Here is a 25,827-nt window from a genome sequence, read left to right on the forward strand (position 1 = left end):
CATTGCCCAAAGCAAGGGGCGTGTGTGGGCGGACAGGGAAAGGCTACCTTGCCGAAGCAGGAAAACTTATCTAGCAAGGATGAGATGCCAATTGCTTGTGCAAGGAGCGAGGAGCGAGGAGCAAGGAGCAAGGAGCACCGAGGAGGGCAGCAGGGAACAGGGTCCTGGGCTTCAGCCTGGACGCCGGACGCGCTCTCTTCTCGGCGTCTCTCTCTCACCTCTCTCGTCATCAGAACTTTTAGAAGACGCCAAAGCGGACGAAGCCCAGGAACACCAGACAACACCAGACAGAGGCGGGCTAATACAGAAGATGCCTAGGCAAGGTACGATATTAGTTGCTAACCAACCTAACCTAACCTAACCGTCCTGGCCATATCTTGGAGCTTCTTTAGTGCGCCGGCCGAGCTCAGTCAAAAATCATGGACCTCACGCCTCTGCAGAGAGAGAGAGAGCTCCATGCACTTGCACCTGCAGCACCTGCACACCCCCCTACCTAGTCTAAAGTCGGGCAAGGAAGGAACCTTACAAGAATACACACCCGACCACCTTACCTACCTGAGATAGGCAAGGCAAGGCAAGGCAAGGTCGCACTGGACCCCAAATTCAATGTTGTTATTATTATGAATATCCCCGAATGCCCTCCATCCTGCTTCCCTCGCTTTTGCGCGTTTGCTGCCTCATTTATCCTCTTCTTCCCCTCTGCAACTGCCTTCTTCCCCGCCTCTCATGGTGGTACGTTAGGCAGGCCCTCACTTGACTGAACCTTGGCATCGTACGCTCATTCTCACTCACCCACGCTCTTCAACCCTCACAACCCAGCCAACCACCTTCATACCAACACCAACCGCTCGACCGCCCACAACAACCCTCAACCTCGCCCGCCGCAGACCAGACCTATAATCTCCTTCTTCATCACGCGTCAATAGTTACCAGACCAGAACCCCAGACGGCTTGCTGGGATTCAGAAGAGCTCGGTCCAAGAATCCACTGCTGCACCCTGGCTTCAATTGTTTTCTTATGCCTACCATCTCAACTTACATTACTGAATCCACCCATTGTTGTCTGTTATGCCAAAGCGCACACTCGTCCCTCACTGTCTTATACTCACGTCACCGCCTGCTTTCTTCCAACCGAGATCCGGTTTACTGGACTCCTTTTTCCTGAATTCTCACACCGTTTCAACGTCTGGCTAGACAAAAAAAAATCCTCTAGTCATGGCCGACGTTGAGCCCAGCAGCCCCAACGCTGCCACCTTTGCCGAGACTCTTCAGTACCGCGCGACGCAATCACGCCGCTCCCGACCTCCCGACCTCGAGGCCGCTTCCGGAGAACAGCGCCGCGTTCCTCTGCGCGCGGAGAACCGACTAAGCAGGCGAGACTCGCGACTGGGCCTCAGAAGCATCTTTGGAAGGAACAAGAGCTCCCGCGAAATCGACACCACGACTTCGTATTTCGACACCGGGAGGCCTAGCAGCATTCGAGCTTCACTCGCAGAGATCAGCAACTGGCCTTATATGCGCTCAGAAACCACACTGCCCAGCGCTGCTTCACGACCGACCTCGGTAGCCACCCATGCTCCGTTCAGCGACTCATCCATCCAGAGGAGGCCGACAACCACCGAAAGATCCAGGTCGCAGACTCCCGGTGCCAAATCGTCCCGCGGCAACCTGGCTACCTGGGACCCCCCGCCACTGTTTCAAGCATACCCCCAAGCTATCAAGCATGCGCAGCTTCCCGCCTGCACGACTTCGGCCGACGTAATACTTCGCTTCCATGATAGAAAGGGCAGCATCAGCCTGCGCGACGACCTGACCCAGCTGGGTTCTCCTCAGGAGCTCAGCGACGATCAGTTCGGCGACAGAGCTGCCGAGAAGGCGCGGAAGAAGCACCTGCGGACCATGTCAACAGCCCGACTCGAGTGGACATCCAAGATCTACGTCCTTTGCACTTCGGGCTACCTGCTGCAGTACTCGGGAGAAGGCAACTTTGACCGTCTTCCCGAGAAGATGCTACATCTCGGCAAGGACTCGGCCGCCTTCGTCAGTGATGCCATCCCGGGCCGCCACTGGGTCCTTCAGGTCTCGTCCGCGATGGAATCCAACGGTATGTCGGCTGCCGACTCACGATCGCTGCTCTCTCGACTTCCCTTCCGCGCAGCCGATAAGCGACACGCCGCCAACTTCCTCATGGTTTTTAACAGCGCGGAGGAGATGGAATCCTGGATCACGATACTGCGCCGAGAAATCGAAGCGCTTGGCGGCAAGAAGAACCTCTCCGAGACTGGCAAGCCTAAAGCTGATGACAACGTTGTGCAGCTGAAGGCGCAGCCTAGTCAGCGGACGTTGGTTGTCCGCGACCCCGAACGGTTCTCGCGAGTTCTTCCCCCGGATTTCTGCCTCCATCTGGAGCAGGCGAGACTGCACGACCCGGATCACCCTTCCGCCGTCGACGCGGACATGACCCGCGAACCCTCCATCGACGACATTTCCACGACCAACAGTGTCATGTCCCACGACGACCGACAGCTCGAGAGCTTGAGGGACAGCACCAACCGTCTTTCTTGCATCTCATCCGGCCAGCGCACTTTCATGACATCCGCCGGCTCATCACCGGCCTGCTCTCCCGTTCGCGATAGTTTCGCGAGCAGCTACATGGACGACTTGCCCCCTTCATCCCAAGAGGCGCCTACCGTTAGACCGAGGCCGAATGCCGCGGCCATCCTCGACCGCAGGCAATCACTACAAACGTCGGGCTATCTTGAGCTGAGAAGCTCGCCAATGTCTCGACCCCAATCAAACATGTACAGCGAACACGAGATGGCACAAATCACTGCCAACTTCAGCGTTCCCATTAGCAGGCGCTACAGCGCCATGAAGTCCCCGACAGCCAGCCCCGAGCAGGTTAGAAACCGAGACTCGTTCTCAAGCATTCGGAGCGCCCGAAAGCCGCCTCCGACTGCGCTGGCGATGGCTCGCCCCCTGTCCATAGTGGCAGACCAGCCTTCTCCTCCCGTCAATGGTCTCGTTGATGCAGTCACCGGCCAGCGCTCAGCCGTCCCGAGCGAGGCAGCAGCAGCTGCTTTCCCCCCGAGACAGGCGAGTCTTGGACCCAGGGAGCATGCTGCGACGGTGACTGTTAGGAGCCCGCGAAAACACGCCAGCTCCCCTTCACTGACTAACTTGGAGGAGGTGCCTCTCTCACCGGAACTTCGAACCTTCATCCTTCCGTCAAGGACTCCGCCGACGCCTTTGGCAAGCGAGATGCAAGAGTCGCCTTACTCGCCGTCTGCCAATGAGTGCGGACGGCTTCAGTCCCCCAGATTCACGCCCCGAAGACCCAGCACCTTCTTCGACGCTTCGTCACCGCTGTCTGCCATCAGCGGAAGCCCCGAAGGTGAGGACACAATCGCCCCCATGGTTGCGTCCCCAAGATCTGTGCCGAGGTCATCGCCTCGCGTGCCCGGCACTCCTCCCACCCCCTCTTCCAGACACCTCCGAACAGACTCGAGAGGTGTCATGAACCGACGAAGCATGCCACAGCTCGTCGAGGGGCCCCCACCAGCACCGCCGCCGAACTGCGCGCTGCCTCCCATCCCTCAAAAAGCGCGCGCCTAGGCGCGGTTTTGCCATTCACTAGTTCGGTCCACGAACCACTATTTCCTTGTCCCATTCTGTACGTTGGCTACGGCTTATAGAACTGCCCGCGGCGGCTCAGGTGTTTCGTTTCTTATGTTTCTTAAGTTTTATTTTTTTTGAGAGTTTGGGTTTGTTTGCGTCATACCCCTTTGACTGCGCAAAAGGCGTTTACGGATAGAAAGGGGCCATCTCCATGATGCACTATCTGGACGGCATTTGGACCGTTTCGACGGTGGCGGGCATATCATGGCTGGGTTTGGATGACATAGAAGGCGATATAGATATCCCTGGGACAGCGCCCGGTGACGCAGTGTACGACTTGTATTTTTTGTATTAGTAGCGGATGATGTTGAGATCTCTATTCGAGGTCAAGGGGAAGACCAAAAACAAAAGAATTACAAAACTCGAGTACCTGCTTGGTGATTGTGAGTTGCCAGGAAGGGCTTTCGGATATGACTGCGCTGAGTAGTACGAGTGACTCACACAACCGTCGACGGGGTGGCCAGTGTTGCCAGTGCAGAGAGACAAATCACTTGTGAAAATTCATTCGCTGGGTGAGATACCTTACTCAAGTATCTATGAGAAGTCTTCGTCATGAAACCCATAGCGGTTGTTCATGATCGAAACGGTGGGAAAACGTTCCGTAAGAATACAGTCTTAAACGGAGCTGGGCCGACCAATGGGACCCGAAACGGTATAGCGAGAACCCCACACCAAAAAAAGCTCGGTGGCGCACCACGAAAATCTACCAACTCTCAAAAATATCGCCAAAAGCCCCACCACGAAATTGACCATCGCGACAACCCGCCTCGTCGATTACTGCAAAACCCTCGAAACCCATCCCCGAACCGATCGACCCGAGCTACGTACCCGACGACTGCGACACGAGGAAATCACAAGGCATAGCACTCAAGATGGCTACCCCTAAGACAAAGTCAGTCCTTCCTCCTCGACTCATCCATCCCTCTTGGGTTTCCCCTCCTTCGGAAATGGCGCTGGGTGGGAAAAAGTGTCCTGGGCGAGAACACGCAAGATCCCCAGCCAAAGAGCCAGCGGCGGACGAGATTTCATGTCGGATTGACAGACAGAAATGCTGACGGTGCTCAAATGACAGGCACGACTGGGCCGACGACGAAGATGTCGACGAGACTTCGACCGACCTTCCCGCGCCCCAGACCATCAGCAACAAGGACGGATCCAAGACCATCATCACGTTCCGCTACAACGACCAGGGCCAGAAGGTCAAGACGACGCGCCGCATCCGGTTCACGACGCACACGGAGAAGGTGAACCCCCGCGTGGCGGAGCGAAAGACGTGGTCCAAGTTCGGCCTCAGCGAGAAGGACGGCGCCGGCCCGGCGGCCGACACGACCTCGGTCGGCGAGAACATCATCTTCCGCCCCAGCACGAACTGGCGCAAGGACGAGAAGGAGCAGGGCGAGGACCCCAACGCCCAGGCCATGAAGGACAAGCTCAAGGACAAGAAGGTCAAGTGTCGTATTTGCAACGGCGAGCATTTCACGGCCCGCTGCCCGTACAAAGGTGAGACGCCGAGAACGAGACGGAGAGAGAGAGGCTCCGTGGTCTGGATGGTGACGGATTTTGGCTGACTCTTTTGCAGACACCATGGCGCCTGTCGGTGCCGAGTCCGGTACCGCGGACGTCGCTGCCGGCATGGGAGACGAGGCTGCCGCGGCGGCCGCCGCTGGCCCCGGTGCCAAGAAGGGAAGCTACGTCCCGCCTGCGCTCAGAGCCGGTGCTGCTGGCGCCGCGGCGGGCGACAGGATGGGCGGCAGCAAGTACGGCGAGCGCGACGACCTGGCCACTCTGCGTGTTACCAACGTGAGTCTTTTCATTTCTTTCTCCTCACCTTGTTTCATCATGCCTATTCCCATGCTTACTACTGTCGACCACAGGTTTCGGAGCTGGCAGAGGAGCAGGAGCTGCGCGACATGTTCGAGCGCTTCGGTCGTGTTACGCGTGTTTTCCTTGCCAAGGACAGAGAGACGGGCCTGGCCAAGGGATTCGCCTTCATCAGCTTCGCGGACCGGAGCGACGCCGTCAAGGCCGCCGCCAAGATGGACGGTTTCGGTTTCAAGCACTTGATTCTCCGCGTCGAGTTCGCCAAGAAGGCCAACTAAGGCCGGGGAGGGAGTGCTGTATTGGTGTGAAGAGGACGGCGGCGGGTGCGGGCGATAACGACGGTTCTTTTGATGCTACTACTGGAGATACGGCTACGGCATCGGTATTAAAATTTGGCATCCTGGGGTATGGTAGTTCATCCGTTTTTTTTACTCACTCGGAAATGCAAAGTCATGATCTCATGGAAGAAAAGAGGTAGCCCCGTCGGGGGCGATGCGCTGGTTGTCGTCGGCTTTGGGACGTCTCGGACTAGGTGCGGTGTGCCGGTGCCGTGTACACGAGGCCTCGATAGACGAAGACTAGATCCCGGCAAATGGGACTTGCAGAGTTTTCACAGTGGACACGCGAGCTACTGTTTCCTGATGAGAAAGTAATGCTATTGAAATTTCGTGATCAAAAACGCATGAAATTGCAAAGAGACTCAGTGCAAAACAGGTATCTTCAGAGGGGAAGCCCCCAAACCAAATCGACTCCTTTCCGCCATCCTTTTTTTCTCCAGAAACCTCAAACCAAAAGTGACTAACGTGTCGATCATACATAGGAAAGGTGAAAGATGAAAGTGAACAAGACGCCGAATGAGAAAGATCCCAACATGGCTGCCGGATTCCCCCTTTTTCTGAGTGCCAAGTTATGGTGGTGGTGGGTATTACTAGGAGAGTCCGTCTGTATGTTGGCTCTGTCATCATTATCTCGTCCAAGGCCGTGAAATGCTGCTGCTGAGAGCGAGCGGTACTAAAAAAAACTATAGATCTGCAAAAACTGGACATGGAGAATAAGGAAAAGGGGGTTGATAAGATGGTGTTTGAAGCGAATGTGGGTGCCTCGAGGGCAGGTTAGCGAATGAGTTGTCAAAGGGCGATGTTGCGGTCAAATGTTGTCGTTTTTTTGTCGGTGTTTGTCAGTGTTTGTCGAATGTCGTCGTCGGTATTTGTCGATGGTTGTCGTCGGTTTGTCGTGTTGTTGTCGATGTCTCGGGCCGGAGGGAACAGCGCATTACTGCGCGTTGCGAACGAAGCTCTAAGTCCCGCCGCAGAGTGAGTTTCGAAAGGCGAGGTGATTAAAGGAAACACGGTGGCGCGGGATGAAGCAACGACGCCGGACTGAAGCCCCATCCGCAGTTGTTGGTCTGTTTCTGTCTTTAGATCCCTTTCAGCCACGTAATCGACTCGACTCTGCGGATGGTCCATCATGCGGCGGCGGCCTCCTCCTCGGCGGGAGCCTCGGCAGCATCTTCGGCCGGGGCATCGCCCTCGGCGGCGGCGCTCTCCTTGGCGAGCTTCTCCTCGAGCTTCTTCTTCTTCTCGAGGGCGCGCTGCTTCTTCTTGACCTCGGCCTTTTGGCGGGCGGCCTCCTGTCTCTCGTCAAAGACGTAGGGCAGCGACTTGACGGCGCTGAAGGTGACGGCCAGACCGCGGGTGAGGTGCTTGAAGCACTCGGCGTAGTGGGACTTTGCGTCGGTCAGGTCGGCGCGGGCGGTGGCGGCGCGCTTCTTGGCCCGGTAAGCACGCTCGGCGCGCTGGGCTCGCTGGTAGTTGTCCGAGGCCTGACGGCGGGTTGTTCTGAGGAGGTTCTCCGTGCCCGAGGTGCCGGGACGGGTCGGAAGAGGCTTATCGCCTGCGAGTGAGGCTGTCGGGGTTTCGCGGGCCATGTCTGATATAGCTTGGCGGGTATAAGACTATTGAATAATGTTTCTTCTTGCTGTCTGAGCGGGCTTCCGCTTAGTAGGTGAGAGCTGGGTGTCAGATGCGTGACTGGATCAACGAATGAATGAAGGTCAGTTTAGACGCTTTGGTGAGCAAAACCACATGCAAAAGGGGCTGGAGCAGAGAGACCAAGACTCCCGCCGGACGTCTTTATACAACTACCGAACGATGCGCCTGTGAAGGACGCGCCCCGACGAGAAATTTGAGCCGGGAAGGGGCCCTGGTGTCCGGTGGGTGTGTTTTGATGTTGTCATTCTAGAAGTTCATGCAAACGGCGGGCGTACCCTGGAACGAGGGCGCGAATCCCGGCCAGGGATGCCAAACTTGAGGGGCTCCATTGGATGACTGGATCGGTAGATTGAGTGAATGGCCATTAAGGAAGTGTTTTGGTGGCATGAATACCGAATCAAACGCGTGGCGCGCTTGGATTCGCGTGAATTTGATGGAAGGATGTTGATGGGAAGGGTTCATGTTGCCCTTTCGCATCGCGTGGTGAGACGGGCATGACCCTGGTTGGGACATGTTAATATGCTCCGCTTGAAGCTCTCCGTCTAGGGCCTTATTTGTTGCCATTGCGACGAAAGTTCTGGTTCGATGTGACACTTGTCGGGTCTCCTCTGGTCGTGACCAGGACTGCTATGCGTTCTGGAAAGATTCCAACATCAGGGGTTGAAGATGGTTGTGGTGAGATGAATGGTATGGCTTCGGTTGACGTTTCCTGGCGTGACCTTCTTATCGCGTCTTCCGTTTCTTCTCGTCACGTGCAGAACGCACGGTGCACCCGGCCCAAGCGTCGAGTTGAGAGGAGGCCCTCGCTTAGAGCTCTGTGGTCTAACGAAGCTAGAGCCACTCGGGTTAGGTAAGCTGGATTTTGCTCGTTGTCCCCGCATCTCTGGGCGCGACCACCTGTGACCTTGGCGCGGTTAAGGAAGGTGGGACAGGTTGCCTCATCATCCCGCGCGAGTTGCTGCACTTATTGGGCAAGACAAGGCATTTGTGCAGATGCAGTAGAAAATGCTGGAAGCCGAGTGAAGGATTTTGTCTCCCGTTCTCGACGTATTTCACTTTTGCGGCTTACTAGGGTGGTTAGGGCACCAGAGAAGACTCGAGCGCTCTGCACGTGTCCGCGGGCAAGTGTCTGAGACACGCAGTTGTACCTGCTGACGGCTAAAGTTGTGAGAGGTATATTCGTACAAGCACACAACAAGCCGTGTTGGAGGAGGAACGGAAAAAACCAGCTTTTGAGCAAACTATGCGTATCCGAAGAGCTTCTTGAAGATCGGATCTGCACCCGGTGAGGCGCTCCGATTGGATATTGCCAGCAGCCCCCAAGTTGCCGTTGTGTGTTGTGTGTGTGGGCTGAGTCGCTCTTCTCTCTCTCTGACCTTTTCTCTTCCTCTCTAGAGGCTGAAAGAGCGTTTTACCGTTTCCTCTACCGAAGAGCTTGGCCTAAGGCTGGCCTCAACAATTGTCTCTTTGACATGGTCTGGGGAGAAGAAAAAGGAAACTCTGGTGGCTTTCGTGACATGTGATCCAAACTCATTTAGCGGGACGGGCGGGCATTTCCCATCAAAAAACCCACTGCTTTGGTGGGCCGCTGGTCACTTTGGAAGCAGCAAGGTGACTTCCCGTAGGCTGCGCTTCCACTGGAAACGGTCCCCCCCCGGTCGTTGTGTCGTAATTCCACGTCCAACCTTCAACATAGGTAATACTTGCCTCTTCCCTTCCCCTCCTGCCTCGCTCACTTAATGCGCTCACAAACACCTCGAGCCCTCTGACCTCCGTTCTTCTCTTCTGCATTGTACTTAAACAGCTGGCAGCCCATGGACGCCCTGAGCATCAGGATTACTGTCGCATCTCGCCCTTACCGACCTCCCTGCGTGTGAATAACTCCAGGAAGTCGGCTCTTTCAACGACGCAGCCCACCACTTCCCACCAAAGCATGACCTCTTCTTCCGATCCCGTCACCAATGACGCCGGCCTTCGCCAGCGCCAGAGGATTATTTCCTCTGCTGGCGACACCGACGAGTTGAATCCCGCGGTTCCCCGGGACGACAAGTCTGAGAGCTCTGAAGACGTCGACCAGAAACCCAAAAAGACGTTTGGTCGAACTCCCGATGGCACAGGTAGGCGGCGCCGCCGTTGCGTCTTCGTTTTGATATCTTGGCCGTGTTGCTCTTGGGGCTGACATGCTTCTCTCCGACAGTCTTCACAGTACCTACGACCCATGACATGGTGTCGCAGCTGCTCGATCCCAGACAGCCCAAGAACCTCTCCGACTTGCTGGTGCTCGCCATTCTCGCCGTCCACATCGGTGCCGCCTACCTGATCCCTGAGGGTTGGAAGCGCTCCGTCTTTGCCCTCGTTTTTCTCTTCTGGAGAGCCGCCTACAACATCGGCATTGGCTATCTCCTCACCATTCAGTCCCAGCACCGCAGATTGGAGACGTGGGCTGCGAGATGGAAACTCTTTGAACATCCTAGCTCGGGCAAGCAGCCGAGGCCATGGCTCTATAACATGCTCAAGAAAGAGCTCGAGGCCAAGATCCCTGAAGACTACGAGTTCGAAAAGGCTCCCATGGAGTACAACACCTGGCTCGTCTTCCGCCGTGTCGTCGATTTGATCCTGATGTGTGACTTCGTGTCTTACTGCCTCTTCGCCATCATTTGCGGCCACACTCCGGACGGCGAGGGTCTCTTGCTTGGCTTTGGCCGGTGGGCCGTCAGCATTGTGCTGGTCCTCTTCAACCTTTGGGTTAAGCTGGACGCCCACCGAGTCGTAAAGGACTATGCTTGGTACTGGGGTGACTTCTTCTACCTCATCGACCAAGAGCTGAACTTTGATGGCGTGTTTGAGATGGCCCCTCACCCCATGTACTCGATCGGCTACGCCGGCTACTACGGCATTTCCATGATGGCGGCGAGCTACGAAGTGCTCTTCATCTCCGTCATTGCACACCTCGCCCAGTTTGCCTTCTTGGTGATTGTCGAGAACCCCCACATTGAGAAGACCTACAACCCCCCGGCCCCACGCAAGCGGACCATCTCGACCCAGATCGGAGACAGATCCGAGATCGTCGCCATCAAGTCGTCTTCGGACTCCGAAGAGGTCACTGTCGAGCAGGCCCCGGTCAACAAAGAAGCCCCTACTCAAGTGCACAACATGCTTGGCTTCAACAACTTTGACCTGTTCCGCATCACAGACACTTCCGTCCTGCTTCTCGGGCTCTACCTGGCTATCTTGACCCTCGTCACCCCCTCGACTGCACTGTTCCAAGCAGTCTTTGTGGTGCATGCTCTGCTCTGGCGCGTGTGGTACCACCTGGGCCTGGGCGCTATCCTCTACGGGCAGTCCAAGAACAAGTTCTGGACGAGACACTTCCTCAAGTATGGCGAGAGCCATACGGAGGCTTGGAACCAGTGGAAAGGCATGTACCACCTCAGTCTGGTCATGTCTGCGTGCTCCTTCCTCGCGGCCTGCTGGAAGATGTACTCGCCCCCCGAAGACTGGGCCTATGGCTGGGTCTTGCTCAAGCACGTCGTCGGCGCGGGGCTTGTCGCGCTTCAGATCTGGACCTCGGTGAGCGTCTACGATTCTCTCGGAGAGTTTGGCTGGTTTTTCGGAGACTTCTTCTACGATAACACGGCCAAGTTGACTTACAAGTCCATCTACCGCTTCCTCAACAACCCCGAGCGCATCTTTGGAACTGCCGCCTTGTGGGGGCTCGCTCTGATCACTTGGAGCCGAGCCATCTTCGTCATGGCGTTGATCAGTCAGATTCTCACGCTCGGCTTCATCAACTTCATCGAGAAGCCGCACATGCAGAAGATCTACGGCCGGAGCCTGCGTCAAGAAGCGGGACTCACCAAGTTCATCAAGCGGTCTCTTCCGCCTCCGGTCCAAGGTTGGCAACGAGGTGTCGACAAGGTCCTCGACGGCACGGCGCAGTTCATCGAGGAATTCTTGGACACGGCGCGCCCCAAGTTCGCCGCTGGCATTGAGACCATTGTTCGCGACACTTCTGCCCTGTTCAACAAGTACCCGGCCAGGTTGACCATTACCCGACTCTCGCCCGACCTCGCAGGGTTGAACCCCAAGTTCTACTCCCTCACGGTGGCGGGTACTCCTTCGAGTCTATCTGCCGCGAATGAGCGGGCCACTGGCAAGGAGAGCGTCAGAGCTCGATTCCCTCGCGGCGTCGAGACTCAAATCTTTGAGTACGGCGCCCCCCTGAAGGTCAAGTGGCGAGCACCGGCGAAGCACGACAGCAAGGACTGGATCGGTCTCTACATGGTAACCGACAACCACTCAAGAGAGGTCACTGAGGTGTCTTCTCTGGGACGATGGGTTCCTACCACGCCCGGCAACTATGACGCGGCCACTGCGGACAAAGCCATCCTGGCTCCCGACCACCCCGTCCCGAAGAAGGACCCGTCCGAACCCGACCTCGTGGAAGGCGAGGTCATCTTCGAGGGCGATCGCCTGTGGTGGACTCAGGGTGTCTTTGAGTTCCGCTACCACCACGCCGGCAGCCACAATGTTATGAACATCTCCCAGCCGTTCGAAATCCGCATTGGCAAGTTTGACGAAGAGGACGTCGAGGTCGACGCCAATGGCATCTATGAGAAGGCTGTTGAAGAAGCACTGTTGCCTGTGGTACAAAACTGTTGCGACCGTGACCCTGACATTGCACCGACTACGGTGGAGGAGACCTTTGGCGGGCACGTCGAGAGGGACGGCAAATACGCCAAGCGGATCGTATATGCCATCCACCAGATGTTTGGCATTGAGTTTGCCCCAGCAATAGTTCCCGCCGACGGCAACATCAAAAAGATGGCCTGGCGAATCTGTAACGCGAAGCAAGTCTTGGTAAGTGGTGGTGTATTCGGATACACAGACCATGTGCTTACAAGTCATAGGCACCATACAGTATGTCGGCATCCAGAGGAACCAGCACCCCCACCGGCGCCCCCTTTGAGAAAGCCTAAGTGCTCCGCAAACAATCAAGTCTACAAGAAACAAGGTGCGCTCGTTGAATTTGCAAAAAAAAACAAAAGCTACAGGAATACGAAAGGGAAAAGGGTTGTCAGGCAACATTTTGATTACGGTATAAGCTTGGTTGAGTGAGCCTAGAACGTCGTCGGTTTAAGTTGACCCGAACAGCGACCCGTTTGCCGCAAGTTGGAACCTGGTCTTACGAGGAGGGAAACGCGTGGGACGGCGTCCGTGAGTTAGCCTGAGAAATAACATACCGCACTGCAGTGTTTTGTTCCCTTTAGCAGCAAAATCGTATCGGCACCTGAATTGACAAACCTCACCCATCAGCAGAGCAGGCACCGCGAGACACGGCACGGAAACACGGTTACGAGTTCCTGTCTTGAGGTGAGTGATGGAAACAGGTCAACAACATGCACCCTCTCCTCTTTCTGTATTACAGTACTTGTGCAGGTTCGATGCGCTTGATTTTAGGCAAAGAGCGAGGTGGTCTTCGGCGCTGGGGTAGCTTATCGAATCTGGGGTTCGGCTACTGCGGTCTTGCATAAGACGCTATAACACCGGGCACTTAAGCGCCAGACTTTCCATCCAAGAAAGTAACAGTCACAGCTTGAATTCGCGAAGGCAAGCGTTGAGGTAGATTTGGTAGATGCTCAGGGCAAATAGGCCTCAGCCGTGCGTGACGCGATAACGTGGATGTGCCATACCAACGACTGAAGCAAGAGGCAATCAAGACCAGCCAGCGACTAAAGGATAGAGTGAGCCAAAGCTGGATCCTCAAACAAGTCGCCCCCAAGAAGATGACATGGAGAACGACGTGAATGAATGCCAGCTGGCGTGTTACTGCGATACATTGTTGCAGACAGACCACCGCACCTTAGTCTGTTCAACAAACTCATGTTCAACCACCAGATCAGAGTAAAAGCTCGCATGTTATCATCTCACCAGCACACGGCATCTTCAGGAACACAAGCAACGAAGCCGAACGTTCTGTACGCTGCAGATCCAGCAAGCACGCGGCAGTTGGGGACGAGCCGTATCGGGCAGAGGCTGCAGGCACTTGGTGTGGCTCGTCGAACCTCGTGGCCGCGCTGGAGATGGGCGTTTCCATGCCATTCGCATCTCGCAAGCGGGCGATCGGCGAAGGAGCGTCGAATCATATTCTCGATATCTGCTGCAAAGGGTCGTCTGACTGCTCGAGAAGGAAGTCTATGTGACGCACAGGCTTAGATGAGGGTTGCTGTACCCCTGGACGGCTTCACTCGACTGCCGACGGCTCGTTCGGGATGGCAGATGAGGGGAACTCTTTGGGTTACTGTGTTCACTGTCATGAACGTGGCTTCGAGACTGCTTTACGGTGATGTTTTGAGGTTGTCCATTCGGGCGCCGATGTTGAGAATGTCAATAGCCCCAGTGGCCGGACTTGGCTCTCGGAAGCTGTGCTGGCGTCTCAGTCAAGAAGCTGTCAGCCTGCTGCTGAAGCGCCCGGGTGAAAATAAAGCTTAATTCACTATTATCGTGTTCCTGCATCGGATGTCGCAAACTGAGACACTTTCACTTCAACTTGTGTGGCGATGTGGCTTTGACACAACTGATTGTCGTTGGTTTAGCAATTGGACTTACACAGAACATTCCAATCAGGGAGTGAGAGACACAGATTAACGCAAATTGAGGAATTTCCAAGCCGCTCCACGAGGCATGACGGAACAGAAAAGACGATTGACGGTATGACCTAACGGCTAGACAAATAAGAGGCGGGATGAGAGCCACTTTTAGGCCCAGCCCGCATCAACGGGCCAGACCGATTCGTCAACTTGGTCTCTCCCTTATCTATCTCCACCCTTTTCCCCCTCTAAGGTATATAAGTAAAGCGTATTTATATACTATATAATTAGTATTTTAACTTAATATAGTAATAAAGTTAATATTATTTCTAATACTATAAATAAATAGGTTCCCTCTTAATTTAATTTAAAAGTAAATTATTAAAATCTAAACTTTAAGTATATAGTTTACTTAAAAAATAGTTATAAATAGCTTTATTTATTTAGGTTTTTATATTTTATTTAATAGAGGTATTAAATAGTAAAATTTAATTAACTTTCTCTTTTATCTCTCTTTTTTAAGCTTTTTTAACTCCTTTAAGATAATATTTATTATTATATTAATAGCTATTTAAATACTCTATTAAAACTTTAAAGATAGCTTTTATAACCTTTAAGTAACTACTAAATAAAATAAAATCTCTTTTAAATACTTCTTTAAGAATAAAGATATTATAATATATTAAAAGCTTAATTATTTTAAAGATATATTTATTTAGCTTTTTCTCTATAATATATAGCTCTAAAAGATTATTACTTATAGTAAAATTATTATTTAATTAAATTATAAGACTTTATTAAATATATATTAATTCCTCTTAATTAATATCTATTAGAGTAAATATTATTTAGCTAATTATTTCTATATATTAGCTTATATTTTATATTAAAATATTATTCTTAATACTATTAGAGAGACTTCATAAGAAAAAGGAGAAATAATTAATATTCTAAAGGTTATAATAGAATATAGAGGGGGAAATAGCTATATAGTAATAATAATAGGGTAAATAATATATAAAGTAGAGTTTTAGCTTAATTAATATAATAGTAAAGAAGTTTAAATAGTATACTTTTTTATAGGAGCTACCTTAGGCTTTTTTATAGGAGCTACCCTACCCTTTTCCCCCTCATCACACGCACACTTCCTCTCCGCTTGTTCCTCTCCTCCTCCTCCTGCTCTTCTCCACATTCTCCGCATTACACACGGCACACAACAAGCAGCTCGAGGTAACCTTCCCCACTCGAACCACAAGTTGGCAGAGTTTGTGCAACGCTCATTTCTGAGGGTGGGCGAAGACCGGACGACCACCTCCCATCCGATGTCGAGCCGTTTACCGTGGTCCAGGCGGCTGCAAGTGGCCTCTTCTGATGCTCATCTCTTGCACCCCTCGACGAGGTCCTCGACCGGAGACTACTAGTGTGTGCCGACACAGTCAGGCAGACGGACGGTGAGTGCGGACCCCGCGGATGTCTTCTCCCAGAGACGAAGACTCCGGCATTGCTGTTCAACCCCTGACCATCTACAGGGTATCTCCCTACCACAACCAACTTCAGGCCAGGGCCGTTGACCAATCTTTGAAAAGTGTCCGCTCTGCACTCCGACTCGGACAGGAGTTCAGAGCCGTCCGACCACCCGTCATTCATCAAGCCGACTTGCTCTGCCTCTCTCCCGGGCTGGACGCTGCGGAGGCCTGCCCCGAATAAAGTGATTAAGCCTTTTAAGGTTACGACCAGAAGCACGGAAGAATCCCGTTCTGATCCCAAACGGGACATCGCATCCCAGTTTCAAAGCCCAAGCAAACCGCTGTCTGTGGGTTTTACCAAGGCGAGAAGGCCGTCAGACGGACCAGGGAACCAAGGTCAATCGTCAATGGGACAATCGTTGACGGATTCAGAGTAGTCGACCCGTACTGGGCCCTGGATTATTCGGTCTCCTCGACTTGTTGACCTGACGTAGGGTGGTCCCAGCCCGAGTACCACCGAATATGGGCCGCCTTCGCTCCTCAAGACGACGTCGTCGTCCCGTTCTCTCGTCGTCTCATCTCGTGTTCCCCATCCTCGCCGTCTCCCTCGCTTTGCTGTGCTTCTTCTCCGCGCTGCTGCTGCTGCTTTCGTGTCGCTCGCCCTGCACCTCGAACTTCATCTGCCGCTCGTTCGCGAACCGTTTGCTGCCCGACATGATGCGAGACCTGCTCCCCGCGGGCTTCGTGCCGCTGCTGCTGTCGTCACTGGCGGCTGCTCCCGCTCCAGCCGCTGCCGCCATCCTGTACGCGTCGTCGTACAGCGGCACCATCACCACGCTCAACTTGACTCTCTCGGGCAATAACGGCACCCAGTCTACCCTGCAATCCCTTTCGACCTCCAACGGATGCGCACCTAGCCCGTCCTGGTTGACTCTGGATCAGCCGAACGCGAAGCTTTACTGCACGGATGAGGGCTTGACTACCGACCACGGCACTGTCTCGTCCTTCACGACCGGGCCTGATGGGAAGCTGGAGCAGCTCTCAAAGGTCGACACCATCAGCGGCCCCGTGAGCGCTGTTCTCTTTGGTGAGAAGGGAAGCGGCCTGGCTGTTGCTCAGTAGTACGTTCACGATCCATCTCACGCGCCGTATCACGTTGCCTCATATGACATCTCCCTTTTGACCATTCGCATACGCTCATTCCCCGCGCCGCGTGAGAATATCACCTTGTCTTATTCTGACATCCGACGCAGTGGAGGCTCCTCTCTGAGCTGGTTCGACATCACGAACCCGGCCGCGATCACGCCGGTCAAGTCGGAGACCTTCAACATGACCGGCCCCGGTCCCAATCCCTCGAGGCAGGAGGCACCCCACCCTCACGAGGTCGTCCTCGACCCCAAGGGCCAGTTCGTCCTGGTGCCCGACCTCGGCGCCGATCTCGTCCGAGTCTTCGCCGTCGACGGCAAGAACCTCATCGCCTCGGAGCCCCTGAAGGCCGCTCCCGGCAGCGGGCCGCGCCATCTCGAGTTTCTCGTCACACCGGAGGGCAAGACGTACATGTACCTCATCGCCGAACTCGCCAACACCGTCACCGCCTTCGACGTCACCTACCTCGAGAACAAGACGCTCGGGTTCAAGGAGGTGTACTCCGGATCGACCTACGGCAACGGTGACTCTGCGCCTGCCGGAGCCAGCGGTGCCGAGATATGGATTTCGGTATGTTTATTGTCAACGGACGACCTTGCAAAGAACCCTGTGCTAACGGCCTTCCAGTCTGACGGAAAGTTCCTGACCGTCTCCTCGCGCAACGACAGCGCCTTCAGCATCACCAACCCCGACACCAACGAGGGCGCTCAGGTCCCCTCCGACTCCCTTAACAGCTTCAGCATCAACGCCCAGACCGGCGAGCTTACCCTTCTGCAAAAGTTCCCCGCCGGCGGCCGCATTCCCCGCCAGTTCTCCGTCAACAAGGCCGGCTCGCTCGTCGCCGTCGGTTTGCAGTCTGACAGCCGCGTCGTCATCATCAGCCGCGACGCTGCTTCAGGCAAGCTGGGAGAGATTATTGCGAGCACAAAGGTAGAGGGTGAGGTGACCGCCGTCATTTTTGATGAATGAGGCGACTGTCTCGGCCTCGTACGCTCATGAACCCAAGGGAAGAACACGAGAACGGGATACCCATGAACCATTAACAGCAGGTTCAACGATCTCATCTTGCCTAGGGACGGGCGGAAATTGTAAATAGCTTATGACAAAGCTTACATTTGGAGATTCTGTGGTATATATAGACAACAAAACAATTTCTCAAGCGGCTCAATCCCCACCAGTGTCCCTGTATGGACTGTCTTGCGGGCAGCCATGACCAAAGAAGGACACATGTCTAATCTTGAATGCATTTAGGGGCCGCAATAATGGTTAGGGTGCCTCATCGAGGCACTGCACGTGGACGAAGGGTCACCCACATGACCTTTCTCAACTCAGTCTCATCTCACCGATCACCCGTGCCGCTGCTACGAGTATTCTTTTATCCAGAAAACCAGCCAGCCCCTTTGCCTCTTGACCGAGAATGAGATGCAATACCCGTAAAATCAAGGGTTCTGCCTTAGATGTCATCAGAGATGCCGTTTGACGGTCCTGCCGCGAGATTTCTCGCTTTTTCTCACCTGCCGCTGCCGGGGCTAGACTCAGAGTTGACCATGTTGGGCAAGACATGGTGTCCTAATGAGGTAGCCGAGGACGGCTCGCATGCAGGTTGAACCAGAGTTCAGGTGTGCGGTCTCCGGCCGGGTGAATGAGCATGTCTTGTCATGATTTGAGGTCGAGTAAGGAAGGGACTTGTCACTACTGCCCTGGCGAAAAGTTGAGTCCCCCTCCGAACGTACATCTCATGATACGTCTCAGGGTTATCTGGGCATGACATGCCTACGGCACTCTGATTCATCGACACACCACCTTGAAGATGTTGGTAAAACTTCGAATGCTGCATTTTCATGTTCGAGGCCTTTACATGCCTGAATGAGCCAGCGACCCTGGACAGCTGAGCAGCACCGACCAACATACACTCAAAGGACCAGGACATACCCATTACAAAGCAATAATACCTTGCCAATGGACGCCACCTTCATCACAAGTACCGGCTGCCATGTTGTATGCAGCATGCGCTGAAGTACAGAGTTATGACGAAGCCACTCAAAGTTCACGGCCCACCAGGCCTCATTTCCATTCCCCGACGTGAATATCGCGGAGATAAGATGCTGGCATGAGACCACCAGCTTCCTCCTCGACAAAAGTCCAGGCCTTACAGCACATCCATCCTGTGTGCGTGAAAGAGGTCCGTTCGCGGCTTGTATTTCGACTAGAAGGAAACGCTTGTTTCTCTCCAGGCTGCATCAATCATGGATTGTCGAAACAGACCTCCACAACGGGAAGAAACAATGGCTCGATGCGACCCTGAACCCCGGAACCCAGCAAAAACGAAAGGTGCCCGACTTGGGTTCACCACCGTGGCCGCGCTGAGATTATTGGGGGCGGGACACGGCAGAGAGCGCCCTGGTGAGCTACATGCAGGAAGCGGTTATGAGAGAGTCTGAAATCTGGTATCGAATAGAATCGTAGATGCGGGATGTCGGGAGAGTGACGCTGTGGGGTTGTCACTGCGGATGGTGTGAGGGATGGGCAACCCGCCCGCAATCCGGACTCACGGGGAACAGCCTGGGAGAATGAGCGGGACGGCTCTTTGCCGCTTGCGTCAATTTCAGGTTCGTTACGCTGGTACTGATGGAGGATCGAGTACCAGCTGACGACGGCATGAATGCGTGATCATGTCTGCCGTGGTGGAGTACTCGAGAACGTGGACGGTTCCCTGTTTCACGAGCGGCTTCCGGTATGACTTGCTCTTGACAAGGACATATCCGATGGGACTGGAACGCATGGGGCGAGGCTGGACTTTCTTCTGTCGTATCGCGAGCAATGGCTCGATGCGCCGAAGAGGAGTCGTTTCATTTACCCTCAGCCGGTTTTGACCCAGACTTACAACTGTTAGACCACATCGACGAGGTGGTCGATGTCCTCTACTGCTCCTCGTGTATTGACGAATGACGACTTCTGGTCACTTTGTGTGATAAGTTTCCTTGGGAACCAATAGGTCCTAGGCCTAAGATATCGTTCACTGCAGGGGTTTTTGAAATCAAACATTAGTAGAGTAAACCGGGTTAGGTGCAGAGCTCACTTGGCCGGAACTAGTCCATCTTACTCCAGCACAGTCGTGAGCAACGGCGGTCTTGTGAAATGAGTTGTGGCACAGCGTGATGATGACTCGCTTCGGCAGAGACTCATTTGAAAGACTTGCGATGGAGGATGAAGGATTCGAATGCTCAACTCTGTAGAAAGACGGTCTCCTGTTGGTGAGACGGCGCACGGATCTTGACAGGGCTACCACGTTTTTACTGACAATCCCTCGCAGTCGGGCCGTTGGAGGTCAAAGTCAAATTCATGCGGGTAAGGCGGAGAGAAACGCCGAGAAGACGAATCCGGGGTCCAGACGTTGTTGATCATGAACCTGTTGGTGGTTGGTTGTGACTTGCGGATTGGAAAGAGTATCTATCCCTCAGCATGTATGTGGCCTCAAAGATGCTCACATCACTGCTGGCGGAAGTGGATATTTCTCACCGCCCAGAGAGCCTGGTTCAACGGGTAGAGGACGGCCGGGTCAGCCCCTTGAGTTGATGTACAGTGAAGGCAATGACTGGTGCATGAATCCAGATACTAACCTGCTTCGACTAGACAGTGAAGAAGGACAGAAGCAATGTCAACTATGGGACCCTAACGCATGTTCGAAACTCCCGAGAGTCTTTAACAAGTTACACAGTGCCTGGTAAAATCTTGTTTGCCTGACTGAAGCCGGGCGCAATGGTGAAATTGCGAGAGTGCCATGAAATGCTTCACAAGCGGCCATGCCACAGTAGCTGTACTTGGACAGTCAGTTGAGTTGAGATTAGCGAAGCTTGGACACAGGCGTTGATGGAGATGCAAATGGGACGATTCGCGGCAGGCAATGTGTACTCGCATGCCCTGGTTGAGAGCCGAACAATAGATACGTAGAAACTTGAAGCAGGTACGGATACTCGTTTGGCCCGCGAAGTCTGGAACCAGTGGGAACCTGGAAGGGACGGGTCGCCAACGCTCATTTCCCACGCCAACCCGACTCACTTACGAATACCTCAGCTTCATGTTATGAGCAAGGTTGGCTCGACCCCGCAACCCATCACCCAGCCATCATCGCGACAAGTCCTATCCAGAGCGCTTGCTGAGCTATCTTGCCTTGGAAATGTACTCTTCGGTAGCGCCAAGTTCGCCCTCGCCACGTGAGTCTTCAACCGTCTGCAGAAGTCTCTTTCTTCTCTCATCACGTCGTCTATCTGATCAAATCTACTGACACACATCAAACCAGTCAACTTGGTGGCAATGCCTGACGTCTTCCGACGCCTCAAAAGGAATGCCACCGAATGGCCACAGACGATTTGAAATGAGCATCGATGATTACAAGCGACACACACCCGAGAGAGATGGCTGTCCACCACTACTCCAACTCCAACTCCAACTCGCGAGCCCCCTCACGTCTCCCCCGCCAACCGTCAGTACGGATAGTTCCCTCCCCCAGATTGGCAGGGCCGATCAATACCCACCGCGGCATGATTCGAGACTCTGGGGTCCTCGAATTCTCGCCGTGCAGTAACGCCCTGCACGGCACGGCACAGCAACAAACATGGGACTGGGGCTGCTGACGGCCCATCAAGTAATTGCTGCGCTATACATCCGCCGACATGAGGATATCTGACTTGGTCTTTTCACGCTGCGTATCGGACCATGAGGGCGCGAAGGGCCACTTCTGTCAGTCACAATCGCCAGGCAATCCCATGTAACGTGTTGCTTCGGGCCCTCTGCAATACCTTGCTTCGCCAAAGTCCTCTACCATCAAACTTTCCGAGCGGCTTCACGTTTCCTTCGGAGGACTTCGGATATGACTTTCGCTTCTCCTCTCCACCAAAGATGTTTGCTCTCCATCTTGAAGACGGCCTCCCCCTTCACCGGCAAACCCACGCACATACAGGCCGTGTCTCCAACCCACACCACCAACATGATGTATGGAACTCGGGCTAAGACGATAAACAGGGACGTTGAACCAACCAAACACCAAAGTACCGCCTTGTATCCGTAGTATTCACAGAAATGCGCAACAAGGCTCCCACACGGCCCGGCACCCTGTTCTTCTGTCTGTCCTCCCCTCGTTCCACGTCCCTTTGGACTGGTTTGGATGGAGAATGGAGAAGCTCCCAGCGCCTGCAGCCTCTAGCGTGGTCTCGTTTCCCATGCCCTGGTTTCCCCTCCCCCCGTCTCATTCTCTCCCATCCCATCCCTTTCTCATTACCATCCCATCCCCGTTTCGTCCCATGCCCGTTGTGGCCGCCGGTTCTGACTGGCCTGGCCTGACCTACCCGTCTGCTGCTGGGGATGCAGATGGGGCCTTGGACTGCGTCTGTCACTGGTGCACCAATAACTCCAGCATTTCTCATGCCGGGGTTTGGGCCCGGGGCAAAAGAGACGAAGCTGCCATGAGGACTTCCGCTCAGATTTGCTGTGCCTTGCCTTTACCGCCAGGTCACCCTCCATATGTATGTGTGTATCTATGTTGGATGCTGCCGTTCCCCTGGGACTCCTGAACAAGCACCCAGCAAGCATCGCACCAGCCAGCGGTCGTGTGTATTCCTCCGCATTTCCCATGCTCTAGAACCATTTCTCCCATAATAACTGCTCCACTGCCGTGCATCCCCTTCTCTCTCCTCTTCACCACTCCGTCTCTTCTCCCCTCACAAGGAACGAGTAAGAAACATCCTCGACAGCCTCAAGCGTGGTCCGACGTCCTCAGCCTTGGGCGAAGTCCTGTCGAGCAGATAAGCCGCCATACCAAGCCCTTCCCATCGGACATCGCGTCTCATTCCACATCGACCTGACGGTATTTCGATCCCCCGCCCGCCCGGAGACTTCCCCGTCAAACGCTCCACCAGAGCGACTCAACTCAGAACCGACAGCATTGTGCTGCGTGTCGCGGCGCACCAGAGTCTGCCCACCACGTCGTCCACGCAACTTCTTCGCCTCCAGACCCAGGCAATGTCCCCGTCTTCGACGGGCGACTCTCCCCACTCGGCCAACGGCACTGCGGGGAGGCCCTTTCCCGTCCCGTCGCGTGAGAACTTCACCATCGAGGTGCCCTCGCCTTCAATGGCTTCCCTTACAAACGGCATCCATCCTCTCAAGTCGCCCGCGTCGCTCAAAGCGCAACGGACGCCTAGTTTCAGCAGAGATGGAATTCTCGGTTCCGCGCAGAAGGCCCGCAACATGTCTCAGTCTTCGGACAACCGCCCCGATCCTCTCATCAACGGCATTCACAAGCCACCGAGTGACGAGGACTCAAACCCCCTCAAGAGGAGGAACACAGACGCCGGCGTTGACTACCCACGGAGAAGGGCCACAATCGCGGTATGTTGACGCAACCGACAGGTGACCACAAATGAGCGCTGCTGCTAACTGGCCCGAAAGTGCGAAGTCTGCCGGTCTCGCAAGTCCCGTTGCGATGGAACCAAACCCAAGTGCAAGCTCTGCACCGAACTGGGTGCGGAATGCGTCTACCGAGAACCAGGAATCAAGCTGGACGCCGGAGACAAGCTCATCTTGGAGCGCCTGAACCGCATCGAGAGCTTGCTGCAGATGAACATGGTCGCAGGACAAGCGAACGGCATCGCCATCAACCAGGAGTCTCCCTCGATGAGCAACGGGTCAGGACTCAACGGGGACAGCATGATGGGCATCTCAGGCACCGGCAACTTCGTTTCCATCATTCCCAGTGGCGGCCTCGGTACATGGAACACAAACATCTCTACCATGCCCAAGCTACACACAAACGCCGCGCTGCATCTACTGCAGTGGCCGCTGATCCGCGATCTCGTATCACGGCCTTACGATCCGCAGATCCTGCTTCAACTGGAAATGGCCCGCGAACCCCTCCACTCACTCACCAAAACCCCATGCGTCGATCTCTCCAACACCACCGCATACATCGAGGCTTATTTCGAACGAGTCAACGTCTGGTACGCCTGCGTGAACCCATACACCTGGAGAAGCCACTATCGCACGGCCCTTTCGAACGGCTTCCGTGAGGGTGCAGAGAGCTGCATCGTTTTGCTCGTCCTGGCCTTGGGCCAAGCCAGTCTGAGAGGCAGCATCTCGAGAATCGCGCCCGGAGAAGATGCCCCCGGTCTTCAGTATTTCACCGCCGCCTGGGCTCTTCTCCCGGGCATGATGACGTCCAACAATGTCCTGGCCGCCCAGTGTCACTTGCTGGCTTCCGCCTATCTGTTCTACCTCGTGCGACCCCTCGAGGCCTGGAACCTCCTGTGCACCACCAGCACGAAGTTGCAGCTTCTGCTGATGAATCCCAACCGGGTCCCGCCCAACCAGAAAGAACTCATCGAGCGCATTTACTGGAACTCGCTTCTGTTTGAGAGCGACTTGCTCGCCGAGCTGGATTTGCCACACTCTGGCGTCGTTCAGTTTGAGGAGAACGTCGGTCTCCCGGGCGGTTTCGAAGGCGAGGAGCAGGAGGCGATCGGCCGGGATGATCTCTGGTACTTTCTGGCCGAGATTGCGCTGCGGCGGCTCCTCAACCGGGTTAGTCAACTGATCTACTCGAAAGACTCGATGGCATCTACCACCAGCCTGGAGCCCGTGGTGGCGGAACTCGATTTTCAGTTGACGCAATGGTACGAGAGTCTACCGGTGCCGCTCCAGTTCCCCTTCGGCCGCGCGTCACTCTCAGATCCGGTGCAGACGGTTCTACGTCTACGATTCTTTGCTTGCCGGACGATCATTTACCGCCCGTACATCCTGGCCGTATTGGACAACGAGCAGGCCGTGCTGGATCCCGCTGTACGACAGAATTGCCACAGGTGCCTAGAAGCCTCCATCCGGCAACTGGAGCACATCAACGCGCAGTAAGTATCAGGTCACGCCACGTGCTGCGGTGACAGTGTCCCGTCCTCGACGTGTTAGTACTAACTGGCCGCAGTCATGCCGGCCATATGCCGTACCTGTGGCAAGGAGCTCTTTCGATCGTCTCGCAGACACTACTCGTCATGGGTGCGACCATGTCGCCATCGCTCAGCAGCATTCTCCTGACACTTGTTCCTCACCGGGAAACCATTGATCAGATCATCAATGACGTGGTTATGGAAATTGAGCGATATTCAACCCTGGCGCCTAGCCTCAGTCTCGCTGCAGAGATCATCAAGGAGGCCGAAGTCAGAAGGAGGGCCTACCTGAGCGGATGAAGGCCGCGGTGGTCCGCCGCCGATACGGCTTGCATCCAGTTCTCTGAGGAACGGCCCACACGTCACTCACCGTGTCCAAAAATACCACGCATGCAGACCTGCATCTGACAGGAGTACGGTGCCAAAGCAACAGCGCGGTGCTGACTGTGTGGCACCAGCACTTCCACCTTCGATCCGGCGTACCTAGTCCACGAGATGGCCGTCCCGGATTACCTTCCCCGACGATGGTTTAACACACACATCAAACCCGCGGCAAACGGTCCTCGTTAGTCCACTCGGCCAACTGCTGAACTGTTCAGTGACCAATTCGATGCCAGGGCATTCTCACTGACACAAGACCCGCCATTCAACCAAAGCTGCATGCCACGGCTTACACGGCTTCTTAGAATAAGTCGATCCCGCCCGCACGGGGATATGGACGCCCCGCGACGCCCACCAGCTCTGAATCTGGGGAAGCGAGCATACGCAGGACGACAGAGTGGATGACAGAGAAACATCCGGGGTGCAGAGAACAGTCTGGGGTTGCACTACCTAGGGGCGGGTTATGCGGAGGCCCGCAAGTTGGGGAGCAATGGTTGGCGGGTAATACTGGCCTCACCGGTATTCGGACCGACAATCCGGACGCTCACTCATCCGACCAATGGTTCCATCCAACGCCAACCCTCTTCGAGACAACTCGCCCGCCATCTCCGGATGATGAGAGGAGAAGCGACGCGAGGGCGGGCTGCTATCACTTCTCATCGACATGACTTCGAGAACAGTCTGATTCTTCAGCAGCAAGTCTACATGCTGACGGCTTGGGAGGGACTGTTGGGGGCTATCCCGCTTAGCCATTTCTTTCTCGTCACAACCTCATTCGGCCAGCTCCCGCCCAGCCATATGGTATCGAAGGGTGTTGGAAC

The 25,827-nt window shown here is 54.7% G+C and overlaps 5 protein-coding genes across 5 annotated transcripts; 4 read left to right on the forward strand and 1 right to left on the reverse strand.

Moving 5' to 3' along the window:
• Positions 1–1,214: 1,214 nt before the first annotated feature.
• Positions 1,215–5,776, forward strand: CkaCkLH20_12433 (peptidase family m20 m25 m40 protein; the record flags this gene model as incomplete). The annotated part of the gene is made up of 4 exons (XM_038895146.1): positions 1,215–3,421; positions 4,750–5,177; positions 5,257–5,477; positions 5,552–5,776. 4 exons carry the CDS (start codon positions 1,215–1,217, stop codon positions 5,774–5,776), a joined length of 3,081 nt encoding a protein of 1,026 aa, XP_038739535.1.
• Positions 5,777–6,963: 1,187 nt separating this feature from the next.
• CkaCkLH20_12434 (uncharacterized protein) lies at positions 6,964–7,425 on the reverse strand (the record flags this gene model as incomplete). The annotated part of the gene is made up of 1 exon (XM_038895147.1): positions 6,964–7,425. The coding sequence occupies one exon, from the start codon at positions 7,423–7,425 to the stop codon at positions 6,964–6,966; it is 462 nt and encodes a 153-aa protein (XP_038739536.1).
• A 1,997-nt stretch (positions 7,426–9,422) lies between these two features.
• CkaCkLH20_12435 (phosphatidylethanolamine N-methyltransferase) lies at positions 9,423–12,468 on the forward strand (the record flags this gene model as incomplete). Its single annotated transcript, XM_038895148.1, has 3 exons — positions 9,423–9,606; positions 9,687–12,349; positions 12,400–12,468. The coding sequence occupies 3 exons, from the start codon at positions 9,423–9,425 to the stop codon at positions 12,466–12,468; spliced, it is 2,916 nt and encodes a 971-aa protein (XP_038739537.1).
• Positions 12,469–16,067: 3,599 nt separating this feature from the next.
• On the forward strand, positions 16,068–17,660 carry CkaCkLH20_12436 (uncharacterized protein; the record flags this gene model as incomplete). Its single annotated transcript, XM_038895149.1, has 3 exons — positions 16,068–16,666; positions 16,799–17,261; positions 17,319–17,660. The coding sequence occupies 3 exons, from the start codon at positions 16,068–16,070 to the stop codon at positions 17,658–17,660; spliced, it is 1,404 nt and encodes a 467-aa protein (XP_038739538.1).
• Positions 17,661–22,709: 5,049 nt separating this feature from the next.
• CkaCkLH20_12437 (C6 finger domain-containing protein) lies at positions 22,710–24,925 on the forward strand (the record flags this gene model as incomplete). The annotated part of the gene is made up of 3 exons (XM_038895150.1): positions 22,710–23,078; positions 23,139–24,589; positions 24,664–24,925. 3 exons carry the CDS (start codon positions 22,710–22,712, stop codon positions 24,923–24,925), a joined length of 2,082 nt encoding a protein of 693 aa, XP_038739539.1.
• Positions 24,926–25,827: the final 902 nt, after the last annotated feature.

The sequence above is a fragment of the Colletotrichum karsti genome (assembly GCF_011947395.1).
Source record: "Colletotrichum karsti strain CkLH20 chromosome Unknown Scaffold59, whole genome shotgun sequence".
Classification (NCBI taxonomy): Eukaryota; Fungi; Ascomycota; class Sordariomycetes; order Glomerellales; family Glomerellaceae; genus Colletotrichum; species Colletotrichum karsti.